This window comes from Neofelis nebulosa, chromosome 7 (assembly GCF_028018385.1).
Source record: "Neofelis nebulosa isolate mNeoNeb1 chromosome 7, mNeoNeb1.pri, whole genome shotgun sequence".
Lineage (NCBI taxonomy): Eukaryota > Metazoa > Chordata > Mammalia > Carnivora > Felidae > Neofelis > Neofelis nebulosa.
Genome location: NC_080788.1, coordinates 105471702 through 105492385, shown reverse-complemented (window position 1 = coordinate 105492385; position 20684 = coordinate 105471702). Strand labels below are relative to the sequence as shown.

The 20684-nt window shown below is 38.4% G+C and overlaps 1 protein-coding gene and 1 long non-coding RNA gene across 4 annotated transcripts in view; one reads left to right on the top strand and one right to left on the bottom strand.

Moving 5' to 3' along the window:
• LOC131517268 (uncharacterized) overlaps positions 1 to 10222 on the top strand; it is a 58741-nt gene extending 48519 nt beyond the window's left edge. For both annotated transcript variants that reach the window (XR_009264492.1, XR_009264493.1), the window contains exon 5: positions 10143 to 10222. This is a non-coding gene — a long non-coding RNA (uncharacterized LOC131517268). The remainder of the gene's footprint in view (positions 1 to 10142) is intronic.
• A 10097-nt stretch (positions 10223 to 20319) lies between these two features.
• The window catches only part of AP5M1 (adaptor related protein complex 5 subunit mu 1), a 29883-nt gene continuing 29518 nt past the window's right edge, over positions 20320 to 20684 (bottom strand). The window contains exon 9 of one of the 2 annotated variants that reach the window (XM_058739152.1): positions 20320 to 20593. In XM_058739152.1, the coding sequence (XP_058595135.1) occupies positions 20503 to 20593 (91 nt within the window). In that variant the 3' untranslated portion in view covers positions 20320 to 20502. The remainder of the gene's footprint in view (positions 20594 to 20684) is intronic. The other variant, XR_009264491.1, reaches the window with a different exon arrangement.

The following is a 20684-nucleotide window of genomic DNA, read 5'->3' as shown; positions in this document are numbered from 1 at the left end:
CTACTTGGCAATAAGAAAGAATGAAATCCTTCCATTTGCAGCAACATGGATGGAACTGGAAGGTATTATGCTGAGTGAAATAAGTCAGTCAGAGAAAGACAGATACCATATTTTCACTCATATGTGGATCTTAAGAAACTTAACAGAGGATCATGGGGTAAGGGAACGGGGAAAAATTTACAAACAGAGGGGGAGGGAGGCAAACCATAAGAGACTCTTAAATACACAGAACAAACTGAGGGTTGATGGAGGGTGGGAGAGAGGGGGAAGTGGGTGATGGGCATTGATGAGGGCATTTGTTGGGATGAACACTGGGTGTTGTATGGAAGCCAATTTGACAATAAATTTTTAAAAATATGCCAGGATACTGTCCATTAAAAAAAAAAAGTAAAGAAAATATCTGTCTGTGATGGTTCTTGTTATAGTTTCATCTCTTCACAGCTCCCCAAATAGTGAATTTATTGTGTATTTGTGGGAAGAGGAACAAAGCCCAATCAAACCCAGTTACTGCTAACAGCTCCCCATATGCATTCTCTCCTTCTACTTAAGAGTTAATTTGAATTAAATTCTGAATATTGAAACTATTTGCATTAGACAAGCTTCCCAGGAAAAATATAACTGTTCCTTACTTAGGGTTAATGAGGAGGATCCCTGAAGAGAATAAAACGAGAAAACAAAGTTGGCATTTAAAATTTAGGGCATTTTGATAAGTCACATGGACTCTTTTTTTTTTTTTTTTTTTTTTTTTTGCCATACATGAACTTTTTTGGGAAGAAGGAACCAATATATGAAAAGGGATGAAAAAAAAAAGGATGGAAGAAAATGGCAATGAATGAAACTAGATGAGAAACAATAAGAAGGCACATATGTGAGAGGGAGAGAAGGGCCTGTGTGCTTTTGTCACAGTTATGTTGCTATGGTAATGAAGCAAAATTGGGCTGATGCTGCGCTATTGGTTTTGTTGGGAATGAAGAACCAAATATGTATAAGCAGAATGACGAATCAAGTCTTCAGTAAACCGAAGAGATAGTCTAACTGTATTTCCTCTAAAAATTCAATATAAGAACTCCTACATTTTCAAAATAATAAAATCTGAAGAAGATTCTGTAGACTTACACAATAATATTGAAGTTTCTTCTTAGGAATTAATAGTGAAAGAAAATGTCTCCATTATAAAATATATGTTCACCGTAGAAAAAATTTAAATACATAAGAGAACAAAGCAGATTATTAAAAAAGACACCTGATCCTGTCCATTAATGTTTTGATGTATAGCTCTTCAGTCTCTTCGTTTATATGTTTTTACCAATTGGGATCACATTCTATTACTGCACGTTGAATGTCTAAGTTAATTCCAGTTCTTCACTGTCTTAGTCAGCTTGGGCTGCTATAATAAATTACCAAAGACTGGATGGCTTAAACAACAAATATTTGCTATTCCTCACAGTTGTGGAGGTTGGGACATCCAAGATCAAAATGTCCGCAGATAGAGTGTCTGGTGAGAGCCTGCTCTATTCTCACAAGGGGCGCATCCTCATGATCTAATCACCTCCCAGAGGCCTCACCTCCAAATACCACTGGAGGTGGATTAGGGCTTCAACATTTGAATTTTGGAAAGACAAACGTTTAGTCCATAGCACATCGTTACAAATAAGATTTCAAGGAAAGAATTTTGCATACATTTTTGTACCTCTATAAAGTACCTAGAGCTACTCTTGACACACATGGGCAAATTAATACAAAATTTCTCATTGGCAATGAGAAATACAGAGAAATATAGCTGCTAGGAAGATGGTGCATTTTTATCTGCAAAACTAGTACATTCTCTTCTTATAATCAAATAATCAGGTAAAATGTAAGTGTGTATTCACAGAGGTCGCTTTCTTTCCTCAACAGTTCATACACTCTATTTCCAGTTGTGGTACCACATAATTAATTTACTATACAAGTTTATCCTTTCTAAACACAATTTCCAGATCACTTTGATTGGAATTGAGGGTGTTCCTAACTGCGGGGATTTAGGTCACATATTTATAATATCTTGGTTTATTTCCTTAGGTAGCTGTTGATGTTCATTTTATGTAGGTGTGACTTACTTAACTCTAGGAGTAACTGGGTCACCTCTTCCTCACCATATTCTTCAATGGACCCTGTTGGTTGGGTATTTTGTCAAGAGAGGATTAAAAGGTTTCATTCTATTTATTAAAATGCTTATGGGGGCGCCTGGGTGGCGCAGTCGGTTAAGCGTCCGACTTCAGCCAGGTCACGATCTCGCGGTCCGTGAGTTCGAGCCCCGCGTCAGGCTCTGGGCTGATGGCTCGGAGCCTGGAGCCTGTTTCCGATTCTGTGTCTCCCTCTCTCTCTGCCCCTCCCCCGTTCATGCTCTGTCTCTCTCTGTCCCAAAAATAAATAAAAAATGTTGAAAAAAAAAAAAAAAAATAAAATAAAATGCTTATGGAATAAAAATTTAAAGGCTATGGATGTCTGCTGAAAATTTCATTTGCCTGACAGATATTTATTGAATACTAAATGGGAAAAAAATGAGTTGACTGGGGAACATTTGTTGCAACATTTCTTGCTTTCCACAGCACTCTTATACCATTTGGGAAATAATCCTTTCAAGTAAATGGTCCTGGTAGAGGCTGCCTTCTTGGCCATAGGGTTGGGCATAACATCCAAGTCAATCAGAATCCTTCCACAAGATTTTTCAGTACTTAGTTGGGCAAGTGGGTGGTGCTTAGAAGGTAGAAGGCAGTTCCTCTCAGGGCAATGAACTATGAGGATACACTACACTACCCTAGACAACGCTCCAGACAACTCCCAAATCTGTATCTCTGACTTGAATCTCTCCATTATCCTCTAGAATTTTTATAGACCTCTCCATCTGAATGCCTCATCAACCAATGACCCAGACAGAATTCTTCACACACCCCCCCCAATGCACTCACTTCCTGCCCAAACTGATCATCCAACATTGCTGTCAGTGTCCAGCCATCCAAGCCAGAAATATGGAAGGCATCCTCAACTCTCATCCCTCTCTCTCACCCCAAACACAATCAGTCACTAAACCCTGTCAATTCTACTTTATAAATACTTGCACATTTATTCTCTTCTATTTCCATTGCTGTGGTCTTGGTACAGTTCTTCATCACAAGCTTTTAACTGGTCTGCTTGCCACCAGTCTTAAAAACCTTCAATCTGTTCCATTCTGTCCCCATGCCCAGCCTCACCCCAGGCAGAATGAGCTTTCTCCTTCAGCACTTTAGGGACATTCCTGCTCCCTCTGCAGCCTCTTCTCTGAACACACTCTTGCCTCCAGCCACACTGAACAGTCTGCGGGTGCCTGAACGGTGTTCTCTCCCTGCTCTAGGCTGTTCACTTTGCTTAAAATACTTTTAAATACCTTTTTTTGTTTGTTTGTTTGTTTGTTTGTTTGTTTTTTTCCCATGGCTAACTCCTGTTCATGGTTAAAGGTGGGAATTGGGTAGGGCTGTTCCACACATCCTGGGTAACAGTTTTCACCCGTGCCTGCCTGGTTGAGATCCTCTGGACACACTCTCACAGCACTGTGGTCTATACTAGCAGAGGACTCGCTACCCTATGCTGTGAAAACACGTCTAATTGTCTTTTTTCCTTACTAAGCTGCAAATTCTTTGAGGAAAGAGATTGGGTTTTGTTCAAATTTGTATTCCATCCCCTGGTTTGGAGTCTGACACATAGTAGACCCTTAATAAATAGCTATTGAAGAATAAATAAATGAAGGAGTGAACCCAGGGAAGATGTGCCATTAACTTTAGTTCTTCGATTCTGTGAACCCATTCTCTTCCTGACCAACGATGATTCTATGAAGCACTGCTAGATCGGGTCTTGTGTGAACACAGTACCCTCATGAAAATTTCTTTTGCTATAAAAGCTGGGAAATAGAGGTCTTCATGTTTACAGATGAAGAAACTAAGGCACAGAGAGGTTAAACGACACTCAGGGACACACAGCAGGGCCATGCTGGGTTAGCAGTCTGGGCTCCTCTGTCACCACTCTTGTTTTTTTCCAGCTACTAAATTGCTTCCCTCAGGCACCAGTAATTGCAAATACTTTTGATCTTGTTTCTTTGAGAACTGTGTTGAGAGCTTCTAGCCTCAGGAAATGAACATTCCCACCTACAGACAACTCCCAACAGCTACTTAGCTCCTTTCTGAAACGAATTTACTCCATATTTCAGGCAAGAGAATTAAACAGAGCACCTTCCAAGTCAGCTGCCCCTGGCCTCCTCCACACATTTCAAAAATTCCAGGGAGGGAAAGTCACCTTCTCGTTTGGCTGGGAGCATGAACACGGTCTCTGAGATAGGATCCATTTGGTTGGGGAATGGGCCTCCCTGGTAGGTTTTTATAAAAACGATTCACAGGTTAGTCATGGAACTAAAGCATTTGGTGCTGGAGGTGGTGGGGTGGGTGTTCAGAAAATAAAATGCAAAGATGAGAGTTGTTTCCATGATCATTTTTCATAATAGTTTAGGCTTCTTTTCAACCAAACCTGGTGTGAGTGCTTGCTTCTATTTCCTTTTCTCCCCTAGTCACTCTGTATCTGCCCCCATCTGCTAAAATGATTTCCCCTGATTTGTCTTCAGTTTGTCTGATTTCTGTACTTATTGCTATGGCATTTAAACATGTTTAGCACATCAGCTTGACTGAGGTGTCCTTTAGTATAGAACATAACCCAGTTTAAAAATATTTTATTTATATGAATTGTTGAATTCAAAATACTGTTGGGTATTTTACATTAATTTTACTTTATTTTTTTAAAAATCTTTAATGTTTATTTACTTTTGAGAGAGATAGAGAATGCGCGCAAGCATGAGTGAGGGAGGGGCAGAGAGAGAGAGGAGACACAGAATCCAAAGCAGGCTCCAGGCTCTAAGGTGTCAGCACAGAGCCCGATGCAGGGCTGGAACTCACAAACTGTGAGATCAGGACCTGAACCGAAGTCAGATGCTCAACCAACTGAGCCACCCAGATGCCCCTATGTTAATTTTAAAAAGAGGATGTTTTATATATGGCTAGTCTGTTTGTCAAATGATTGCCTTTTACTATTCCTCAGAAGTTTTCGTATTTCTTGTGGTCTTTAAGGTTGTTTAGTCACTCAAAGAATAACATAGAAAAAAAAGCTGTAAACCTGAACCCTAAGGGACAAATTGATGATGAAAGGTTGCCATCTCACCAAGGCTTCTCAAGGGTCCACTTTGAACCATAGACTGCACACAGTGTGTGTGTGTGTGTGTGTGTGTGTGTGAACACATACTATGTGTACATATGTATTTGTATACATGTGCGATATATACATGTGTATTTGTACATAATATATGCTGTGTGTACATATGTATATATATATACACATGTGTATATACATACTGTATGTGTGTATATATATGTATATATATGCTATATGTGTGTACATATGTATTTGTATAAAGATGTATTAAGTATAGCCACCATGCATGCTTGTTGAAGTATTATTAGATCAAGGCACCCTATGAAACATTCTCTACTAAGGACAGGAATAATTTTGAGCACTGTGGGGGAAATTCTAAGGAAGCCTAATTAAAACCACTGCATGAACAGATATTGCTTTTATATTGCTTTCTCATATCAAGTATTTATCACAGAATTTGAGCTTTCTTTAAAAAAAAAAGGCACTCTAAATGTTTACTAATAAAACCTTCAGAATCAATTTCCTTCTGAATTGTAGTTGAGAAATAATACAAATTCTAGGTGATATACCTAAGGTTTATGATTACACAATAGAGAAGAAGTGATTCTGAGACTGATGATGCCTCCATCTGCCAGGTGGAGGTCTGAGCATCCTCTCAGCTTCCTTCCCTTCCCCCCCCCACCCCTGCAGCCTCCAAGAATGCCTGTCCAGGCAGCCTCAGGCTTCCGGTAGGGGTTGCTGTTGTCTAATACAAGGCCTATTGTTCTCAGTACAATTTGGTTATCCCTTCAGATCATTTCTCACCTTTGCCCTTTCCCAGGATTTAATCTATTTAAATTGATATGGGTTATTTGCTCTTGAGTTTAATGTGAATTTAATCTTATGTTACTGTCTAATACATGAAAGTGCTATTTTGGTTGCTGATTAGCATTAATTTTCCCCAGAATGTGTTCTGAATACCAGTGAGCTTGTTCAGGAGAATGAATGATAATTTTGTTTTAAAAGCAGTGAAATATTTGATTACTTTACAAAATTCAGCATGGAACTGAATTTTGAAGTGATTCGGTTCTGGAATCAAATGAAGCCTTTAAGAGGAATTGAAATACTGGCCTTAAGAGACAAAGTTCTTTCTTAAAATTTTTATTTTTCTGCTGTAGAGATGCATTATATTTGCATTTTTGAGCCTGAGTAATTTTAATTCCATTTTTATTGTACAAACCCAAGAGGAACATTTACTTTGTTTTCAGTGATTGGTTATACAATTATTCTTTTCAGATACTACAAGAACCATGAACCATAATATTATATTCCTTGCTAATACATTTTGGCAAAAGTATTTACTTGAAAACACAATACATAAATGTAATGACTTTCTCAAATGAGTACATTGTTGCCATGAAGCAATCACCTTTATTTTAATGCAAGTAAAATTCATTAAAATTTTCTCAATTAGCAAAGCGACTTTTCCAAAGGAACTAGTGAAGGAAAAACACTGTCTGTTTTATCCTAACCCACCTGATTGGCCTTTTATTACCAGATGCCTATTTAAGGAGGAGAAAAAAAAGAGTAGTTTTTAATTTTAATACACTTGATGCAATGCTGACTTCCAGGAGATTAGGTATGCTTCTGATACACTTAGTTTCTTTTTGGTTAGTTTCAAAGTAAAAGTTAGATGCGAAAGCAAAAACCTTTCAAGCAATGATTCTACCTTCAAGACTCTCTTGTGTTGAAAGAAGGAACTTGAAGGCCCAAATGAACAAATCCTTTGAATTACAAAACTTAATTTAAACAAAAGAATGTTGTATTTGTCTCCTTTCACTAAAATGTTTAAATCCCTCCATAAACCCAATAACCAGATTAAGTCATTTGACACACGCAGTTGAGTTGAGCCTTATATCTGTAAGTGCAAATGTAGCTTTTTGGAAAAAGAATACAATTAACTTTGAATTCACATTTATATAGTATAGATTTCAGATTAATTGAACTGCCTCTTTCTAAAGTAATTTTTTAATTCTAGTGTTGGTTATTCATTTTATGTATAGAGTGAAAACATCTTTTTCTTTTCTTAAGTAAAAAAAAAAAAAATGACACTAGCTGTGCACACACTGAATGACTCAGAGTATGGGATTTATAAAATCTGTTAGATATTCCTAATAAAAATGCAAAGACTAAGAAGTTAACTATCCTATGTATTGATGGGATTCCTGCTCTTAAAATACTTAATATCATGGAATCTAATTCTTGGGATACCTGTTTAGCATTCTTTGGATGAATTGTAAAATGCTGGTTAAATAATATTTCTGAGGGTATAAGGTTAAGGATGAAAATTCCAATTTCTAATACTGTTCTTTTAGGATAAGTGACAATTAATATAGCCTCTGTCTTGTAAGGAGCTAGAGTGAGGTGTTAAAGTCTACCTTAATCCTGAGGAAACTTGTCAAAATTTTGCTCTTTCCCTGATATTCCCAATAGCTCTTAAGTTGACAGGGGGTAGACTCCTAAAAGAAAAAGAAAAAAAAGAATCACAGCAATAAATCAGGGGCATATGATATTCTCTAATAAAATGAACCAGACTCCTTGGGAAAATGACTGATTATAGAGCTGAGGGAGAAAATATTCCAGATGAACTCAGAGGATCCTGTAATGCCAGAGAGTAGAGAAGTACTCAAAAAACAAACAGAAAATGAGGCATATCAAAGGGGAACAGGAGCCAACCTAACAGATCACCAGTGGACAAACCTGGAAAAATTTAGGCAACAAAATAAATAAGGTAGTATTGGATTATAATCCAAAGAATATACAACTGAACAAATAAAAAATAAATAAAGGAGAAGGGTATAATTCTAAACGATTTAAGTAGATACTCACCACCTGTCTCAGTTCTTCACCCCTGAGCGTGGGCTATGCTTAGTGACTTGCTTCTGAAAAGTAGAGTAGGGGAAGGAGAAATAATAAGTAACTTTACATGGATAAATGTGGGAAATGCTATCTGGGCCAGGTCATCCTGGTTAACAGCATCAGTGATGTAACATTGATAGCATGTACCCCGGACATGATGTGACGAGAATGATACTTCACCTCCATGCTCTTCTTCACAAATACCCATATCCCCAGTCTAGCCATGAAAATAAACATCAGACAAACCCATATTTAGGGACATTCTGTATTTCTCTAATTTTCTTAAGTCTGCTTTTATATTTTCTATTTGCCTTTTAATCTGATTGCAGGAAGACTTTCTCAATTTCTCTTCCAATCCATTTACTGAATTTCTCTTTTCTTAAATTTCCAATAATTCTTTTCTTCTACATTTTCCTGAATGTTCCTTTTTAATAGAACATGTTTCATGGATGCAGTATCATCTTTTATTTCTCTGAAGATTTTGATGATAGCTTTTTAAAAAAGTTTTCAGCTCCCCCTGTAGTCTTTGTTTCCTCCAAGCAGCAACTTACTTATTTTTTGCTTTTGGTTCATTTTGGACTATATCTTTTATTTTGGAAGTTTCCCTCAGATATCTAAGAATTCTTAACTGCTTGATGATAATTAAGAGTAGATTACTTAAAAGCTCAGTGAAAGTTCTCTGGTTAGCTGGGAGGCTTGATGACTAAGGTCTCACTCTAGAGTGATCAGGCTGTTGATGAGAACTCCCAGCCCACAGCAGTATTTCTAGGTCATCTTTCCTGGTGGGGTCAGGTTTCTGAAGAAGCACCTTTTTCATTCCTCCCTGAGTGGTATAAAAGTAACTGTCTGCTGTCTAGAAGCCAAGTTGGGAGGCATGCTGGCAGTAGTTTCAACATTTAGCATGTATATGTTATTTAACTTCATCCTTTCAAAATAAGGTCAACACCATTAACTTGTTTCTAGCACCTCCCAGTCCAGGGACCCTCTTTCTCCTAGCTCGGTAAGAGAATCAGGTACTGGTTCTCTGCCAGGTAGAAGAAGGGATGGGATCCAGTTATAACCTTCTACCACTCCTTTCTCATATAGAGTTGACCCAACTCCTCAAAATCAACCTGGTTTTCCAAGGTCCTTCTGATCAAAATGGATCCTGTAATACTATCTAGCTGCATAAGGGATGAAGTTCTCTATCTATTGATAGGAAGAGATTGACAAGATACATTGTTAGATGAAAAAAGCACATTGGAGAACAGTATGTCTAATATACTTCCTGTGTTAAAATAGAGAAAATAGGGATGTATTTTTATAGTTGCTTATATATGCATGAAGAAAATATTTAAGGTTACATATAAACCTCTGCACCATCCTTCTTGATCCCTGAACCAATCACTGTAGTCAGGATATAACATACTGTATTCTGATTGGCCAAGCCTAGATCACAAGGGGATGGCTAGGTTGCCCTCACTCATCATACCACACCGAAAGGGGAAGAATATTCCCCCAAGCTAGGGGAGATGGGTAATGAACACATATCTACTACAGAACCAAATGTGCTTAAAACCAGAACAAACCTAAAGGCTCAGACCTTTATATCTAGACTTGCTACAGAACCCAGGGAGCCACAATACTAAGGATATGGAAAACGACCATTAACTCTCCAAAAGCATGCTCTCCATTTCTGTGGGCTTTGAAGTTAAAACTGGAATAGGACATCTTTCTCTAAGACCCTACCTGACTGAAGTTACTATTGCAAACTGAGAAACACATTAAACCCCTTCCGCTCACAGACTGTTTATTCCCTCCTGGTCTAGTTTTTGAATCTAAACTTAAATGGTGAGACAAAGGAAAACGTTTGCCAAAAGAGAGAGCAATACAGGAAGCTCCGGTTTCAGAAATGCAGAATTAATCTTCACAAAAATGGCCAACTTTTTAGAAAAGAAAAAACTCAGCTAAGCTCATTAGAAAGTCATCTAACCTTATGTTGAAGACAAAAGTGTGGATGTGCAGTTAGTGAATTACCTACCTCATGTGTCTTGCAGCTTTTTCGGAACCTTGGGAGAACCCAACTACTTGAAGAGAAAACACAGGTACGCTCAAAAATAGCTACACTCCATGCACTGGGAGAGGAAGCAGGGTGAGTTAAACCACTTGAGACCCTGAAATATCATTTCCTCAATCTGCAAAATGGAGATAGGCCTGTTTTATAAAATTGTGGAGAGTTATATAGTGCCCTGTTGCTGCTATAACAAATTACCACAGATTTAGTGGCTTAAAATGACACAGCCTTCTCGTTTACCATTCTGATGGTCAGAAGTCCTAAATGGGCTGACAGGACTGCATTCTTTCCAGAGTCTCTAGAGGGATAAGCCATTTTCTTGCCTTTTTTAGCCTCCAGAGGCTGCCCACATTCCTTGGCTCCTGGCCACATCACTCCAACTCCTGCTTTGGTGTCACATTTTCTTTTCTGACTCTGACCCGCTTTCTTCCCTCTTATAATGACCCTTGTGATTATATTGGTCCACCCAGATAATCCAGGTTAATTTTCCAATATCTTATCCTTACTTTAATTACACCTGCAAGGTCTCTTTTTCCATAGAAGGTAAGAGACTTTCAGGGGTTTCAGGGGTTAGGACATAGACATGTTTGGAGGCCATTATTCTGCCCTACTACAGGAGTATAAAATGAAATAATATCTGTGGAGATTTATAGTGTTGTGCTTGCCACGTAATAGCTACTTGACCAAATGCCAATTTTCAGATTTTAAGTTTTAACAATTTAGATATTTGATTATGCATTCAGTCCACTACTGAATTCTTTGATATTCAATAATCTAATGGGGGTGGAATACATAATTCTATGTTCTCATGGATGCCAACCTAATTTGTTTATATTTATGAGCTCTGTGTACTGACCTTAGAAGATACTTTCTGTTCAGAAGTAAAGGGCAGTCCTTGAATGGAACCATTTTAAACAGCAAAATAGTTAACATGCTAGTTCTCTTCAGTGACTCTAATGAAAGCCAAATGGAACACATAGGTTGTGGACAATATCCAGAGAATACTCAGTGTCCTAAAAAATGTTACATCTTGTAAAAATTAAAAGGTTATTTCATCAAAATATGTTGTAGGAGGCCAAGATTTGACAACGCAGATGTTTGTGCCTCAGCAGATCTCCTCATTTGTATTTGGGGCAACAGGTTCCCAGGTCATCCCCTGGGATGCCCTTTGGGAAGGGTCCTGCTGGCCCTAAGCTGTACTCAGCACACCCCAGTGCCCTGAATCAGGGTGGTAGATGCTAAATACTTATGTTTTTCACATGGCCCGTTACACTCCAAGGACCTCAATGGCCAAATAAAACTCCTTATCACTTTGAAGATATGCGGTAGCCTTGAGAGCCTCCCAAAAAGATTCATGAAACTATATTCATACATCTAAAGAAAGATAGAGACGATGGCTTTATTAATTTTAGCGAAACAAATAATCACCCATGATACCCAGAAGGGTCAATCTTTGCAGTAATGAAGTTTATATTTGGTATGATGGGCCATCCCTCATACGTGTTCTTCCTGGTTAATAATAGTCTTTGTTTGGTAGGCGCTCTCCTAGTAGGGAATGCTAATGTAATACTCACCGAGTTTTTCTGCTGCCGACTGGGAATTATCAATAGGTCATAAATAAACTACCACCACATAGGAAAGACAATAAGATTATATATACTCCTACTACCTCCAATTACAGTAAGAGCAACAATTATAAGGTTGCACTCCTACAGCCACCCTGGGGAGAAAATGAAAGGAAAATGTTCCATTAGCTTAATGAAGAGAGCACAGCAGAGCTACAGTCAAATTTTCTCACTATTAGCACCTATGGTGTGCCCCAGCACACAAGGGAAGCTCGATACACAGAGTAACAATTAAATTTCCTGACAATTAGCCCCTACCATGTACATTCCCTGAACCCAAAGGAGACATTTCAAAGCATCACATTTACATTCCCCACCTTTTGATGATGGAATCCGAGTGAGTCATTTGCTTGTGGAGATGGAGCTGGGACTAAAAGTTTATTTTATAGATGACTGCAAAGTGTCACTGGCAGACTTGCCGGAGAGTACATACAAACTGAATGGTGGGTTTGTAAAAGGGAGGGCTTTGAAAGATGAAAGCAGAGAAATGTTCATGCCAACCTAATTAGGAAAAGATGGACTGGATCCATGTTGGTAATTTCAGTGTTTAGAGTAACTTCACTGTTACCTGTGTTAGAAAGACCAGTTGTGGGGGAGGTGCTGGAAATAGATGTGAGGTCTCTCATTCCAACTGCCAAAGAACCAGGTTTGCTTCCTGGAAGGCATTATAGAGGAGAGAGCTCCTGAGACTGGCTCCCCTGTGTCCAGATTCTGGTCTACCACTCCACCTTACCAAACTCCAATTTCCTTCCCCTAAAAAGTGCAGGTAGCAAATTTCCATGGGTTATTGGGAGGATTAAAAGACAAAAAGCCTAGGGGTCAATCAACAGTAAGTGCTTAACAAATGTTAGTTATTATGATCTACATTCAGAACCAGCCTAGAACAGTATGCATTTGTATGGCCTAAGTAAATATTGGTGTGCAAAGAATACTCTCAAAATTTCCTTCTGGAGACCAAGATTTAAACTTTACTTGGGCAGTAGACAGGGAACAGTTCACTTTGTTTCGTCTCAATTTAAGAAGTAAAAGATGTTTTTTGCAATTTGGAGATGAAACTATCTGAACTGCTCTACAAATCATCCATAAATATATGGATAAATGTGGACAAATAATGGGTATCTCCCTCCCCCATTATCTAGAGCACAAGAGACTTTTGCTTGGTCCAACTTCTCCACCCCATGAAGTGTAATACTGACCTTGAGCACACCAATCCACTACTGCAACTGCTTCTTGTTGCCACATAGAGTTGCTCTCGAAAAATGGGTGCTCCACTGTCCAACAGGCCTGACACATAGCGCTAGGAAGTCTCTGGGCAGCACAAAGCAGTTCTTAGATGAAGGTCAAGTCCTCTTCCTTGGAGCTAGCTTTGACCAAATGTGCACTTCCAGCGTGAGCCTTCACCTGTCTTATACCCCATGGCCTCCAGGGCACGCGTTGGCCTCAGTAACTCTGGATCAGAGTGGGTTCAACCCAGAAGCCTCTCTCACCCTTCCCTGGAGTTCACACCTCCAGGAATCAGATAACTTCTCAGTTTAAATCCTCAAAACACCCTCCGGAGGGTTTCCTGGATTGCAATTTCTCAACCTTTGACTTCCAATAGTAGTTACTGAAAGCTGAAAAGAAAAATGGCAAGTCAAATAGCAGACTTTATCTTATTGAGAAACAGTATTCCCTAGGATAGTGTTTCAAGCATTATTATCCTTAGTGTCTGTGGATTGTGCTGGTGTTTCAGAAGGTAGTTTGGAACTGCAGTTAGAATGTAGGTGTTTCGTGAAATTGCCCCAGTTGTTTTAATATCATTTAGTTTGTATCAAGATACTGAGTTTAAAAAGTGAAAGCACTTCTCAGTAACACCTTCACCTGTCCTTGTGATACCTGCCATTTTGTGACAAGCAAGGTCACTTCTTTCCCGAATGGTGTGGAAGCTGCTTTTTACAGCACTCGCTGCTCTCTTCCTGATTACCAGAAGGTTCACTCTTGCCCTCAGTTGCTGTGACAGTTGTACATCATGTAAAAATCATACCTTGCTTCCATCCCCCAGAACTCTTCATCCTTCTTCTTTCTCCCTTTTTTTAACTGTAAAGAATTTATCACTACTGACATATCACATATTTTACTTATTGTTGTGATTTTGTTAACATTTGTTAAGTAGAGCCCTAGGGTGTTGGAGGGTGGGCCACGGTTCAACAAAAAGCACAAGGGAAAGTAAAACAGAGAAGCTTATTACTCACAGATCCTGGAGGAAGTACATGGCACGCCTCAAGGGGCCTGGACGATGGTCAAGGCAAGGTGCCAGGGGAGAGAGTGTGGTAAGACATAGGGTGTTTCCTTAATAGAGTCTGCAGGTACACCCTGGTGTTCCTGGCCAGATTGGCCGATTCAAACCAAAAAAAGCAGGGTTTTCATCTCATTTAAGGGGTACACAAGGAGAAGGCCGAGGGAGATGGGAGAGACTGCTTATCACAAAGGTCAGGAACTTAGATTTACTTGTGACTGTGGGCGTGTGTTCAAGGGAGGGGCAAGTGTGAGTTCCACACCCCAGCAGGCAGCTTGGCCACACAAAATAGATGCCAAGGCAGGAATCTTACGGTGTAGTTTAGCTATACTCTCAACACCTGTTTATGTCTCTATTTTCTGTTTCTCCTTAATGTAAGTTCCATGAAGACAGCGGGTTTGTTTTATTCATTGTTGAATCCCCAGTGCTCAATTTAGTGCCTGAACATAGTACATGCTCTATATGTTGTTGAATTAAAGAAGAATCTGTAAGTTCACAAAATCATGTGTGTGTGTGTGTGTGTGTGTGTGTGTGTGTGAAAGAGAGAGAGACCCAATCAAGGGACTTCCATAAGAGAAGAAATTTCTTTTTAATTTTATTTATTTATTTTAGAGAAAAAGCACAAGTGGGGGAGAGGGACAGAGGGAGAGAGAGAGAGAGAGAGAGAGAGAGGGAGAATCTCAAGCAGGCTCCATGCTTAGTGTGGAGCCAGACACAGGGCTTCATCCCATGACCCTGGCATCATGACCTGAGCTGAAATCAAGAGTCAGACACTCAACTGACTGAGCCACTCAGGTGCCCCAAGGAAAGATTTTCATAATTCTACAATTTGCTTTCTTAACCATGAGCCCTGTGATCATTGTCCCCGCTATCACTTTTTCCTGTTATTAACAATTTGTCTCTTCTGTTTCCTCAAAATTATGTGCCTATAAACAACAAAATGTGGTTTATGTAAAATTTGTTTTATATGTACAATAGAAATATAGAAAGTGATAGGAACCTTAGAGATTATGTAGTCATCGTGCCTTGTTCCTACATTTTTTGAATGAAAAAACTGACAATAAATGATATAGTCATGATTGCATAGCCACCAGCGCTGTCTTTTGTTTTAGTTTTGGGATAGAAAAGTCTTGTGACTTTAGAAAAATATTTGCAAACCTGTCCTCATCAGGATAGAAGCTACCCTAAGCTCATGAGCCCTCATGCACCATTTGCAATCTTGAGGTGATGACATGGGCTAAGTCACTGTATCAGGCAGGCCATGGGAGTAAGATGAGCAGAGTGGTTGATGTGGTGTGATCTGATCTGAGAGGTGGTATGGAGGCCCTATAATGCAGGATACAGAACACTCTCCACGTCAGAAGTTGTACCTTTGGTCTTTGTGCTAAGCTTTACTCACTCTGCAATCCTATTTGAAAAGTGAATCCTCTGAATGGTGGAACACACAAGGTTCCTAATACTTTAGTGGGGACACAAACTTTGAAGTGATCTTAGATTTCTGGGATTTCACAGGAGTACTGAGATTCTAGGATTGGGAAAGAACAGAGTGGAAACTAGGTTGTGCTCAAAGATGAAACAAACATGCTGAGAGCTCAGAGAACTTAAGGAGTTCTGAGTTGCATCTCCAGTTAAATGGGTTTTTTTTGTTGTTGTTTGTTTTTTAAAAAGGCTTTATAGTGTCAATGGTGGGATATGATGCCGAACTGATCATGTTGTATAGTGGCTCTGGGAAGCAGTGACACACAGTTACTTAACAACTGTTAATTTTACTAATTAACCCTTGGTTCTCCTCACTGAGTATTGATGAACGTGTAAAGATCGGTGCAGAGCATCTCTGGATATTTTCTGCAGCTGGTGTACCTGGCACGAAACAAAGCATGTTTTGTGGGTAGAGATGAAATGAAAGTATGCAGTCATGTGTTGAGGGCCGGGTGGTGCCCTCCTGACATTGTCTGTAGAGAAGCTTAAACACAATAGTGAAACTGACCAACCATGGGTTTGCTTTTTATTGTCATGTGCCAATAATTCTAAACAATGTTAGTGCCAAAACAGTTCTCTCCCAAACTACCTCTTGTGTGTCTAAATTCTAAATAATTAGTTATTGTAGAGTTGAAATAAAATATATGTAAATTTCAGATTAGCACATTTTGATAATTTATCCTTTAATAAACAATGCATCCTGCATGGAAGTTAATGTGGAGAATTCCCAGTTATACCATCAGCCTACACACACGGACTTGGTTGCATCCATTCCTTTACATAGTAATAGCAGTTGGGGATGTTTTTTGGTTTTGTTTTTAATTTTTTTTAATGTTTATTTATTTTTGAGAGAGAGAGACAGAGTGCAAGCAGGGGAGGGGCAGAGAGAGAGAGGGAGACACAGAATCTGAGACAGGCTCTAGGCTCTGAGCTGTCAGCACAGAGCCTGACGTGGGGGTCCAACCCACGAACTGTGAGATCATGACCTGAGCTGAAGTCAGACACTTAACCTACAGAGTCACCCAGACACCCCAGTTGTGGATTGTTAAAGCCTGCTTTGCAGGTAATTTCTATCTACAAACTTTGTGGTCCTACATAATCCTATTGAAATTAATAATTTAGCACAGTGATTTTAAAGATAAGAAACAGAACTTGAGTCATCTCAATCCAGTCATTCTGGGAAGTTTTATTACAATAGCAAGACAGCATGCTAAACCTGAAGTGTGAACTTTTTGTTTGAGAAGTATAAATCTTATTTCAAACATCAAATCTTTTACTAAATTTGAATAATACTTCTTTTTATTGTTTATCATTTGTTTTCAACTAAACAGTAACTCAAGAAAATGGAAGGCTACATCATGGTGGTATGATTTAGTTGTCTAAACTGTACCTTTTGTAGACATTTTGATTTTATTAAAATTCACATCAGTTACTGTAATGCATTACTGTGACAAGCCAATGTGAAGGTATAAATTCACCTTTTAAAACACACTAATGCAATTTAGGGGCACCTGGGTGGCTCAGTTAGTTAAGTGTCTGACTTGATTTCGGCTCAGGTCATGATCTCATGGTTCATGAGTTAGAGCCCCACGTCTGCACATCATCATCACAGAGCCTGCTTGGGATTTTTGCTCTCTCCCTCTCTCTCTTCCCCTCCCCTGCTCATCTCCCCACCCCCTCTCAAATAAATAAATAAACATTAAACAAGTACATTAGTGTAATTTAAAAGTATTAGTATTTTTTCTTTACTTATTCTGCACTAAGTATTCCATTTTATTTTTTCCCCCACTGGCATGATTATTATGCCAGTAAAAAGCCCCCAAAATATCTATACATGAATGTTCAATAAAAGACAATTTTCATTTATCTGCACTCCTTTTCTGGCCATCATTCTTATTCCTTTCATGATTATCACTGAAAACCACATGGAGGTGATAGGTATTAAAAATAATCCACTCCAGGTGTCAAATAACCTAGTATGCCACTAATATCTACACTGAGTCTATACTGAGGTCTTCAACTAGGATCTCCAGTAACCAGTTGCAGCTTTGCAAGTGGGCTTTGCATTTTGGTTGATTTGCTAGGGATTACTAAGCCAATGAGCTGTATAAGAACAATTTGAGTTCCATTTTTAACTTCGTTGGAAGAAAGGAGTTCTTATTATTGGAATTACTTTGTCTTTACTGGTTAAATTAACATTCAGCTATTGAGGTTGCTGTGCAACAGACGACATTACTTTACCTACTGTGTGTTCAAAGTACTCTTGTCACAGAAACAGCATGCTAGCATGAAAAGCCATGGCAAATACGTAAATACATGTCTCTTGTGAATTAAAAAGGGGTAATTATGTCAGCCTCGCTGCATTTGTGTGTGAACAGCTAAAAATAATAGAAGTAAAAGTGTCAGGTAATATTTAACACTAAATACAAATAATCACAAGATTGTTACAAGGAAAAGGAGGACATATAAAACATCATTTTCAGTTTCTCTTGAGAGTATCCAAATTAGAATATGAAAACACATGCATGAATACTCGTTTATTTTCCCTTCTTTTTAGGCAGTTCCAGTCCTACACACTACAGATTTGATGGCTGCAATTTTCCTGTCAAAATAGATCTTTGCTCTAAAAGGGCCTCAAATTGTTATTTTTATTGAAAAAATTATCTTTATGCTTTATACAAACAAAACTCAAATAAATCCTGATCTTGAAAATATTTTGGTTTCCTAGAAGAAACAAGCAGAATTATGCTGTATGGGGTGTGCTTATGAACGAGATGCATTTAAAAACAAACACACCTAAACTTGCAACAGAGCTCCAAAACTGTCTCTTTGGTTAACTACACACTTATTCCAGTGATTTCTGTCCTCATACCAAATCTTTCTGGAAATCCCTTTTTCTTTGTGATTGGCCTTCAAATCATGTGGCATACTCTTCCAAATATTTGACTTCTTAAAAATTGAATCCTATGAATATAAGATGGTTGATTAAGCTAGATAAAGTGGGTGTTATTTAAAGAGACAATCATAAAGTTCATTTTTTCTTCTGCAGCGTCTAAATTAGCTTTGAAGGCTTTTGCAAAGAGAAGTCCCCTCATTACTTTTCTAGCTATGATGGATTCACTAGAATCATCTCTAGAGGAGACTAATTTGAAAGACAATATGTATGTGAATACATAAGCTGGTAGAGTTAGTGAAGTGAGTCTCATTTTTAAAAAATGGTCAAACAGATTCTAATGGCTTTTGATGTAAAGTCATGATTGGTGGCATAACTAAGTTCACTGTGTTTTAGCAAGAATGAACTGCTTAAAGTCAGAAGTCACCAGGGGACTGTCTGACATGATCAGTTTCAGGATCATATTAAACTCTCTCTAATCTTTTTCTTTTAAATTTTGCCTAGAACTTTATCAGTTGTAGATTAATAACACTATTTTGGATATAATTATTAAATATAAATAAATATATAATTAAATAATTATATAATTATTCTTAACCTTATTCCAAAAATGACTTGAGGAAACTAAAATAAAGGATATAATAGCAATAAAGATTCATTAATAAAGATCAATATAATAGGATAAGGTAGTATAATAGAATAAAAATAGATGCATTGAAATAAAAAACAAAATAGTAAAAGGAATACAATACAAAAATAATAACCAAAAATATATTTTAAAAGCTCTGGAAAAGGTCAAATAAGGTCAACATGTCAATTCTTAGTCTTTTTAAATAAATTTTTAATGTTTGTTTATTTTTGAAAGAGAGAAAGACAGAGCATGAGAGGGGGAGGGGCAGAGAGAGAGGGAGACGCAGAATCTGAAGCAGGCCCCAGGCTCTGAGCCGTCAGCACAGAGCCCAATGCGGGGCCGGAACCCGTGAACCATGAGATTATAACCTGAGCCGATCAGACGTTTAACTGACTGAACCACCCAGGCACCCTCAGCTCTTAACTTTTAGTTACCAAAGCAGAGAGGAAAATTGTGTGTGTTACAAGAATGAGTACGTGTGTAGGTTCACTTACTGTGTGTGTGTGAGGAGAAGGAGTGAGGCTGGTTAGCTTCACTAGATGAAAATCTACATCTGACTTCGCCAATAACACAAACTTTTAATTTTTCTGTGCTGCACTAAATGTGGGAATTCAATATATTGCTTTCCTCTATTTTGCTAAGACATTCCAAAAAAAAAAAAAAAAAGATTGGAAATAATTGTGACCTACTTCCAGTTCACAAGTCATTAATAAAATCGAAACAGCTCACATTATATGAGGGTGAGTCGAAAGGAACGAATGAGATCACCTATGCACTATCCTCTTTATATGTGTTATGTCATTTAATTCACATACCAATCTTATGAGGTAAGATTCCTATTTTACAAATGAGGACCCCAGGCCCAAGGTTTACTTACATGAAGATGGTATTTGAATTGTGTCTGCCTAACCCAAAAGGCAGAGTATATACTCCGTAGACTACACTGCTTATCAGCCCCTCTGAGGACTTGACTGAAAAACTATCTCAAGTAGCATAATGAAGAGCTATTCCTATTTTAGATTCCCTAAGTGTCAAACTTTGCTTTTCCAAGAGCTCCTAAATAATTTTTGTGCACTCATCTGTGTCTCCACCTTTCTGTTCACCACTTACCACCTCAACTATTATTTACTCAATATTTTTCTTTATGTGTATTCATTTTTATTTTTTAAATTTAATTTTAATTCCAGTACACTTAATACTGTTATATATTCATTTTTCTTTTAAATTTAAGGAGGAGACTTTATATCACTATTAAAAATGTAAAACCAGTGTATTTGCTAGAAATAGAAACAAAAAGAGAAATACCTATGAGAACTGTGGGTTCGAGCAGCCCCTGGGAAGCTCTCAGGCGCCACCAACCGGGCAACCGTAGGGAACCCTCCAGCGCAGGACTGGGAATTTAGGAAGCCCCTCCCCTCCATGGGTGTAGGGGCGTGGTCTTCAGCGGGAATTTCCTGAGGGTCGCATAGGCCTTGATGTTATCTTGTTCCTCACTTTTCCACTTTCAGACAGCAGGCAGAGAGACTCAGACCTTGGGAGGATGAAGGAATATACCCATTGCTATTAGCACTCTGCAGCCGCAGCTTATTGTACTGTATTCAACAGAGCTCATTTGGGCAAAA